The sequence below is a fragment of the Labrus bergylta genome, chromosome 13 (assembly GCF_963930695.1).
Source record: "Labrus bergylta chromosome 13, fLabBer1.1, whole genome shotgun sequence".
Classification (NCBI taxonomy): domain Eukaryota; kingdom Metazoa; phylum Chordata; class Actinopteri; order Labriformes; family Labridae; genus Labrus; species Labrus bergylta.
The window spans coordinates 11,849,822-11,859,363 of NC_089207.1; the positions used below are offsets into that span (position 1 = coordinate 11,849,822).

Below are 9,542 nucleotides of genomic sequence, written 5' to 3' on the forward strand. Positions count from 1 at the left end.
GCGCATGATCGCCCACTGCTGTCCACACTGAATACATTAAATAAATCATTCTTTGCTCTGTGAATTTCAGTTCCCCCTTTCAAACAGTAGCCTATCTAGTGCTTTTGTATTGACATTGGACAAACTGATGTGTGGTGATTTGTAAAACAAACTAACAAGATCTGTTGAGTGTTGAGAAAGGTGAGTGACAGTGCTGTATAAAGCCCCCTCCTTCCTCGTTCTTCGTCTGTCCACGCCAGTGACAGAGAGGAAAATAGAAAAGGGGCGTCGGGATAAAAACGGCGTGCCTCGAACTGCTGCGGCAGTTAGGACACTCCAATCATCAACTTCAAACAAGCAATATATTAAGGCCGGTTATGATGCCGACGCTAGCTAGCGTCGCATGTTGTCAGGAAAGGCTGTTATATGTAATTTTTATGGAGTATAGCGTTTGTGACTTTTTTATTGTTCTTAAACGTTTGTGATTTGTGTGTGGACCTGTAGAATAAACCAATAAACTATGATTAACTTATTCAACTTGATAAAATAGAAGTAGAACAAAACATTGTATAATTTTATCTCAGCCTATTGTAAATCAGTGAAGGGTCATATTGAATGAATATGCTGGGGCAGCCATTTTGTTTACGTTCGAATAGAAGAAAATAATTTGAATGATGCTGTGATGTCGTGTTAACAGAATGTTGGGGAAAAAATTAAATCAAAGGCATTCCGAAACTCTGAATCATCAAAGCCATTTAGAATCTTCATTCTACTATAAGTAAACACAAGGACTGACCTACTCAGTACTTAACTGGTCAAGTCTGAGACAACCACAGTTCACAGATCCAATCTGAGATTCAACATTGTTAGAAGACACTTCAGTAAGAACACAAACAGTTTACCAGCTAAGTCACTGTTTCATCTAAGAACAGTAATGGAGTACTACAGATCCCAGAGAAGGGCAGACACGATGGAGATGGGGGCTCATGAGTTTAGAAACTCAATGCCAGGAGCCAACAGCAGGGGCCACCAACAGAGCCACAACAGGCAGCATCCTGCTCAGCCAAAAGCTCAAACTTTCCACCAAAGGAGGGAGGGAGCTTCTTTGCAGCACCAGTGGCCCAAACAGGATGGACCCCATCGCCCATCGCATCAAGGACGCCCACCCCAACGGCAGGTGGTTGCAGACCTCAAGAATGAAGTACAGGGACTGAGCTTTCTTATCAAACAGGAGAAGGAGCTGAACAAACCAGGGTCCGACAGAGATATGCTCAGCAAGGACATCGTCCAGGAGTCGGAGGAAAGATTGAAGATAGAGCATGATGGGAGACTGGAGAGCAAAAAGGAGATCAGGATTCTCAAAGATGAACTTAAGCACATGAATTCCTCATTTTCAATACAACAGGACATGTCAAATTACTCCACCAAAACCAAGGAGGAGCTCATAGGTGTTATTGCAGCACTTAACCAAAAGCTCCAGGACACAGCCTCAAGTGACCCAAAGCTGGACCAAGACCTTAGAGCTGAAAAAGAAGCCTTGGTGAAAAAGCTTAACGACATGCAGCAAGAAACCTTTAGCAGAGACATTAAAACTGCTAACCAGACTCGGGCCTTGAAGAACCAGCTGGAGGAAATGACGAGTAGATGTCATAAGCTGTCCTTCAAACTGACTGCAAAGGAGGAGGAAAATCAGAACCTACAGAAGAAGGTGCAGGACCTCCAGAAGGAAATGGAAGAAGTCACACATCAGCATCTGGAGATAGTCGCGAGTAAGGTGATGCTGGTTGACCACCTGACTGAAGAGAATAAATCCCTGGAGCATGAGATGGAGGCCATGAAGAAAGAGGTCTTCAATAATGAAATGTTGAAAGCAGAGCAGCTGGAGGGTTTGAAGAGCAGCTGTCTTGAGCTGTCCTCCAAACTTACAGCTCAAGAGGAGACCAATCAGGCACTGCAGAACATTGTAGAGGACCTCCAAATGCAAGAGGAGGACCAAAGGATGAGGGCTGTTTGCCTTGAAAAAGAACTGGAGGACACCAGGTTTCTTCTTGTGGATACAGCAAAAAAGGGTCTGTTGAAAATTGAGGGTCTCAAAGAGGAGAAATCATCCCTGAAGCAGGACATGAAGGCCATGCAGAAAGAGGCCATGCTTAAAGGAAAGCAGTTACAGGGCTTACAGAATCAGCTGCAAGAACAGACCAGCAGGTGTCTTGGGCTGTCCTCCAACCTTACAGCACAGGAGGAAACAAACCAGACACTGCAGGAGAAGGTGGAGGACCTCAAATTACAAGAGGAGCACCAAAGGATGAGGGCTGTTTGCCTTGAAAAAGAACTGGAGGACACCAGGTTTCTTCTTGTGGATACAGCAAAAAAGGGTCTGTTGAAAATTGAGGGTCTCAAAGAGGAGAAATCATCCCTGAAGCAGGACATGAAGGCCATGCAGAAGGAGGCCATGCTTAAAGGAAAGCAGTTACAGGGCTTACAGAATCAGCTGCAAGAACAGACCAGCAGGTGTCTTGGGCTGTCCTCCAACCTTACAGCACAGGAGGAAACAAACCAGACACTGCAGGAGAAGGTGGAGGACCTCAAATTACAAGAGGAGCACCAAAGGATGAGGGCTGATGGCCTTGAGAATGAACTGGAGGTGGTCAGGCTTCAGCATGTGGAGTCAGCCAACAAAGATCTGTTGTTCTCACAGGCTCTCACAGAGGAGAAGTCATCCCTGGAGCAGGACATGAAGGCCATGCAGATAGAGGCCATGCTTAAAGGAAAGCAGTTACAGGGCTTACAGAACCAGCTGCAAGAACAGACCAGCAGGTGTCTTGAGCTTTCCTCCATCATTACTGCACAGAGGGAAATAACCCAGACGCTGCAGGAGAAGGTGGAGGACCTCAAATTACAAGAGGAGCACCAAAGGTTGAGGGCTGATGGCCTTGAGAATGAACTGGAGGTGGTCAGGCTTCAGCATGTGGAGTCAGCCAACAAAGATCTGTTGTTCTCACAGGCTCTTACAGAGGAGAAATCATCCCTGGAGCAGGACATGAAGGCCATGCAGAAAGACGCAATGCTTAAAGGAAAGCAGTTACAGGGCTTACAGAACCAGCTGCAAGAACAGACCAGCAGGTGTCTTGAGCTTTCCTCCATCATTACTGCACAGAGGGAAATAACCCAGACGCTGCAGGAGAAGGTGGAGGACCTCAAATTACAAGAGGAGCACCAAAGGTTGAGGGCTGATGGCCTTGAGAATGAACTGGAGGTGGTCAGGCTTCAGCATGTGGAGTCAGCCAAAAAAGATCTGTTGTTCTCACAGGCTCTCACAGAGGAGAAATCATCCCTGGAGCAGGACATGAAGGCCATGCAGAAAGAGGCCATGCTTAAAGGAAAGCAGTTACAGGGCTTACAGAACCAGCTGCAAGAACAGACCAGCAGGTGTCTTGAGCTTTCCTCCATCATTACAGCACAGAAGGAAACAACCCAGACACTGCAGGAGACGGTGGAGGACCTCAAATTACAAGAGGAGCACCAAAGGTTGAGGGCTGATGGCCTTGAGAATGAACTGGAGGTGGTCAGGCTTCAGCATGTGGAGTCAGCCAACAAAGATTTGCTGTTCTCACAGGCTCTCAAAGAGGAGAAATCATCCCTGGAGCAGGACATGAAGGCCATGCAGAAAGAGGCCATGCTTAAAGGAAAGCAGTTACAGGGCTTACAGAATCAGCTGCAAGAACAGACCAGCAGGTGTCTTGAGCTGTCCTCAAAATTGACAGCAGAGGAGGAAGCCAATCAGGTGCTGGAGGAGAAAGTGGAGGTGCTTCAAAATGAAATGAGGCAACAACCGAGCGAGCAGGAAGAGATCTCTCTGTGGAGGAAGCTCAAGAAGTCCTTCACTCCAGCATCCCGCCGCAAATTCAAGCAGCAGAATAAGCAGATGCTGGACCAGATGTGACAACCCCAGCCTCTCCTCAACCCCCTCTCCATCCACGTCCCCCAACACACACAATCCCCCAACACACTGGCAGTAGCAGGCCAAGCAGTCACAGTGGAAACTGAAAGTCCTGATTGATAGAAGTCCTCTTGTTTCTATCAGTCAGGACTTTCCATGTTTCCACTGTGACTGAGTGGGTTTTTTCTCCGGGTGCTCCGGTTATTCCCACACATAAATTTGGACTTAATTAAAAGATTTGGCACAAATTTCAAATAAAAAATAAAAATTGGTACAAAATTTAATACATTCTTGAAATAATCATTCTTTCTATATTTGGATTTCTATGACTGTTGTTTGTACTTAGAGTATAATGGTGTGAAAGAATCCAATAGTGTAACAGCTGAAAGTCTAAGTATCCAAATGTATTGTTGTTTTGAACAAAGTAAAGTACACAATGGACCATAAGGTATTTGAAGTGTTCAACACACAAACAACTAATACAAATATATTTTGTGTATTACAAAAATAGCCCCTTGGGGCAGGTTTTCAAGTTTGATTGATCCTGATGTATGTAGGCCTATGTGCTCTAGGGGGGTGGGGGGAAGAAAAGGGGAAACCATTTGTAATATATGAGGTAATTTCTTTGTACATTTCTAAGTTGGCCGTCTCTCAATAGGAAGTCGGAGGGTTCGTTCCCCAGTTCCTGCAGCAACATGTCCAATGTGTTATCGTGCAAGACACTTAACCCCAAATTGCTCCCGCTGCTTCGTCAGCGGCGTATGAATGCGTATGAGTGGGATTACATACTTTTGATGGTCTCTTTACACAGCAGCCTCTCCCATCAGTGTGTGAATGTGTAGGTGTGACATGCGGTGTAAAAGCACTTTGAGTGGTCAGAAGACTTGAAAATAAATATACAAGCTCAAGTCCCTTTACCGTTTATATCTCCACTGCTAGATTAAAAGGTTGACTTGACGAGAAAGTGTTGATAGTTGTATTGTATGTTGTATATCATATGAAAAACCTTTAAGTAATGAGATACGTTACATCATCATGTAAATATTAATGGACGAAGCCTGAGTGACGTCAGCCATCTGTTCCTGCAGGGGGGTCTGGAGGCTCATCGGCAGCTGCCACAGCCATGCTGGTCATGCTGTCTCGGCCTAACATTCAGTCCGTGTCCCGAACAGCACACAAGCTCAAGTCGCATTGCGCATGATCGCCCACTGCTGTCCACACTGAATACATTAAATAAATCATTCTTTGCTCTGTGAATTTCAGTTCCCCCTTTCAAACAGTAGCCTATCTAGTGCTTTTGTATTGACGTTGGACAAACTGATGTGTGGTGATTTGTTAAACAAACTAACAAGATCTGTTGAGTGTTGAGAAAGGTGAGTGACAGTGCTGTATAAAGCCCCCTCCTTCCTCGTTCTTCGTCTGTCCACGCCAGTGACAGAGAGGAAAATAGAAAAGGGGCGTCGGGATAAAAACGGCGTGCCTCGAAGTGCTGCGGCAGTTAGGACACTCCAATCATCAACTTCAAACAAGCAATATATTAAGGCCGGTTATGATGCCGACGCTAGCTAGCGTTGCATGTTGTCAGGACAGGCTGTTATAAGTAGGAGTTATATGGAGTATAGTGTTTGTGACATTTTTATTGTTCTTAAACGTTTGTGTTTCTTGTGTGGACCTGTAGAATAAACCAGTAAACTACGATTAACTTATTCAACTTGATAAAATAGAAGTAGGACAAAACATTGTATAATTATATCTCAGCCTATTGTAAATCAGTAAAGGGTCATATTGAATGAATATGCTGGGGCAGCCATTTTGTTTACGTTCGAATAGAAGAAAATAATTTGACTGATGCCGTGATGTCGTGTTAATAGAATGTTGGGGAAAAAATTAAATCAAAGGCATTCCGAACTCTGGATCATCAAAGCCATTTAGAATCTTCATTCTACTATAAGTAAACACAAGGACTGACCTACTCAGTACTTAACTGGTCAAGTCTGAGACAACCACAGTTCACAGATCCAATCTGAGATTCAACATTGTTAGAAGACACTTCAGTAAGAACACAAACAGTTTACCAGCTAAGTCACTGTTTCATCTAAGAACAGTAATGGAGTACTACAGATCCCAGAGAAGGGCAGACACGATGGAGATGGGGGCTCATGAGTTTAGAAACTCAATGCCAGGAGCCAACAGCAGGGGCCACCAACAGAGCCACAACAGGCAGCATCCTGCTCAGCCAAAAGCTCAAACTTTCCACCAAAGGAGGGAGGGAGCTTCTTTGCAGCACCAGTGGCCCAAACAGGATGGACCCCATCGCCCATCGCATCAAGGACACCCACCCCAACGGCAGGTGGTTGCAGACCTCAAGAATGAAGTACAGGGACTGAACTTTCTTATCAAACAGGAGAAGGAGCTGAACAAACCAGGGTCCGACAGAGATATGCTCAGCAAGGACATCGTCCAGGAGTCGGAGGAAAGATTGAAGATAGAGCATGATGGGAGACTGGAGAGCAAAAAGGAGATCAGGATTCTCAAAGATGAACTTAAGCACATGAATTCCTCATTTTCAATACAACAGGACATGTCAAATTACTCCACCAAAACCAAGGAGGAGCTCATAGGTGTTATTGCAGCACTTAACCAAAAGCTCCAGGACACAGCCTCAAGTGACCCAAAGCTGGACCAAGACCTTAGAGCTGAAAAAGAAGCCTTGGTGAAAAGGCTTAACGACATGCAGCAAGAAACCTTTAGCAGAGACATTAAAACTGCTAACCAGACTCGGGCCTTGAAGAACCAGCTGGAGGAAATGACGAGTAGATGTCATAAGCTGTCCTTCAAACTGACTGCAAAGGAGGAGGAAAATCAGAACCTACAGAAGAAGGTGCAGGACCTCCAGAAGGAAATGGAAGAAGTCACACATCAGCATCTGGAGATAGTCGCGAGTAAGGTGATGCTGGTTGACCACCTGACTGAAGAGAATAAATCCCTGGAGCATGAGATGGAGGCCATGAAGAAAGAGGTCTTCAATAATGAAATGTTGAAAGCAGAGCAGCTGGAGAGTTTGAAGAGCAGCTGTCTTGAGCTGTCCTCCAAACTTACAGCTCAAGAGGAGACCAATCAGGCACTGCAGAACATTGTAGAGGACCTCCAAATGCAAGAGGAGGACCAAAGGATGAGGGCTGTTTGCCTTGAAAAAGAACTAGAGGACACCAGGTTTCTTCTTGTGGATACAGCAAAAAAGGGTCTGTTGAAAATTGAGGGTCTCAAAGAGGAGAAATCATCCCTGAAGCAGGACATGAAGGCCATGAAGAAAGAGGCCATGCTTAAAGGAAAGCAGTTACAAGGCTTACAGAATCAGCTGCAAGAACAGACCAGCAGGTGTCTTGGGCTGTCCTCCAACCTTACAGCACAGGAGGAAACAAACCAGACACTGCAGGAGAAGGTGGAGGACCTCAAATTACAAGAGGAGCACCAAAGGTTGAGGGCTGATGGCCTTGAGAATGAACTGGAGGTGGTCAGGCTTCAGCATGTGGAGTCAGCCAACAAAGATTTGCTGTTCTCACAGGCTCTCAAAGAGGAGAAATCATCCCTGGAGCAGGACATGAAGGCCATGCAGATAGAGGCCATGCTTAAAGGAAAGCAGTTACAGGGCTTACAGAACCAGCTGCAAGAACAGACCAGCAGGTGTCTTGAGCTTTCCTCCATCATTACTGCACAGAGGGAAATAACCCAGACGCTGCAGGAGAAGGTGGAGGACCTCAAATTACAAGAGGAGCACCAAAGGTTGAGGGCTGATGGCCTTGAGAATGAACTGGAGGTGGTCAGGCTTCAGCATGTGGAGTCAGCCAACAAAGATCTGTTGTTCTCACAGGCTCTTACAGAGGAGAAATCATCCCTGGAGCAGGACATGAAGGCCATGCAGAAAGACGCAATGCTTAAAGGAAAGCAGTTACAGGGCTTACAGAACCAGCTGCAAGAACAGACCAGCAGGTGTCTTGAGCTTTCCTCCATCATTACTGCACAGAGGGAAATAACCCAGACGCTGCAGGAGAAGGTGGAGGACCTCAAATTACAAGAGGAGCACCAAAGGTTGAGGGCTGATGACCTTGAGAATGAACTGGAGGTGGTCAGGCTTCAGCATGTGGAGTCAGCCAACAAAGATCTGTTGTTCTCACAGGCTCTTACAGAGGAGAAATTATCCCTGGAGCAGGACATGAAGGCCATGCAGAAAGACGCAATGCTTAAAGGAAAGCAGTTACAGGGCTTACAGAACCAGCTGCAAGAACAGACCAGCAGGTGTCTTGAGCTTTCCTCCATCATTACTGCACAGAGGGAAATAACCCAGACGCTGCAGGAGAAGGTGGAGGACCTCAAATTACAAGAGGAGCACCAAAGGTTGAGGGCTGATGACCTTGAGAATGAACTGGAGGTGGTCAGGCTTCAGCATGTGGAGTCAGCCAACAAAGATCTGTTGTTCTCACAGGCTCTCACAGAGGAGAAATCATCCCTGGAGCAGGACATGAAGGCCATGCAGAAAGAGGCCATGCTTAAAGGAAAGCAGTTACAGGGCTTACAGAACCAGCTGCAAGAACAGACCAGCAGGTGTCTTGAGCTTTCCTCCATCATTACAGCACAGAAGGAAACAACCCAGACACTGCAGGAGAAGGTGGAGGACCTCAAATTACAAGAGGAGCACCAAAGGTTGAGGGCTGATGGCCTTGAGAATGAACTGGAGGTGGTCAGGCTTCAGCATGTGGAGTCAGCCAACAAAGATTTGCTGTTCTCACAGGCTCTCAAAGAGGAGAAATCATCCCTGGAGCAGGACATGAAAGCCATGCAGAAAGAGGCCATGCTTAAAGGAAAGCAGTTACAGGGCTTACAGAATCAGCTGCAAGAACAGACCAGCAGGTGTCTTGAGCTGTCCTCAAAATTGACAGCAGAGGAGGAAGCCAATCAGGTGCTGGAGGAGAAAGTGGAGGTGCTTCAAAATGAAATGAGGCAACAACCGAGCGAGCAGGAAGAGATCTCTCTGTGGAGGAAGCTCAAGAAGTCCTTCACTCCAGCATCCCGCCGCAAATTCAAGCAGCAGAATAAGCAGATGCTGGACCAGATGTGACAACCCCAGCCTCTCCTCAACCCCCTCTCCATCCACGTCCCCCAACACACACAATCCCCCAACACACTGGCAGTAGCAGGCCAAGCAGTCACAGTGGAAACTGAAAGTCCTGATTGATAGAAGTCCTCTTGTTTCTATCAGTCAGGACTTTCCATGTTTCCACTGTGACTGAGTGGGTTTTTTCTCCGGGTGCTCCGGTTATTCCCACACATAAATTTGGACTTAATTAAAAGATTTGGCACAAATTTCAAATAAAAAATAAAAATTGGTACAAAATTTAATACATTCTTGAAATAATCATTCTTTCTATATTTGGATTTCTATGACTGTTGTTTGTACTTAGAGTATAATGGTGTGAAAGAATCCAATAGTGTAACAGCTGAAAGTCTAAGTATCCAAATGTATTGTTGTTTTGAACAAAGTAAAGTACACAATGGACCATAAGGTATTTGAAGTGTTCAACACACAAACAACTAATACAAATATATTTTGTGTATTACAAAAATA

The 9,542-nt window shown here is 45.6% G+C and overlaps 1 protein-coding gene across 1 annotated transcript; it reads left to right on the forward strand.

The window, feature by feature from the left end:
* Positions 1-913: 913 nt before the first annotated feature.
* LOC136181301 (interaptin-like) lies at positions 914-3,922 on the forward strand. Its single transcript, XM_065962376.1, has one exon. The coding sequence runs from the start codon at positions 914-916 to the stop codon at positions 3,920-3,922; it is 3,009 nt and encodes a 1,002-aa protein (XP_065818448.1).
* The last annotated feature ends 5,620 nt before the right edge of the window (positions 3,923-9,542 follow it).

Bases quoted from the DNA above. Each gene is read 5' to 3' on its own strand.
- LOC136181301 (XM_065962376.1), top strand. From the start codon at position 914: ATGGAGTACTACAGATCCCAGAGAAGGGCAGACACGATGGAGATGGGG.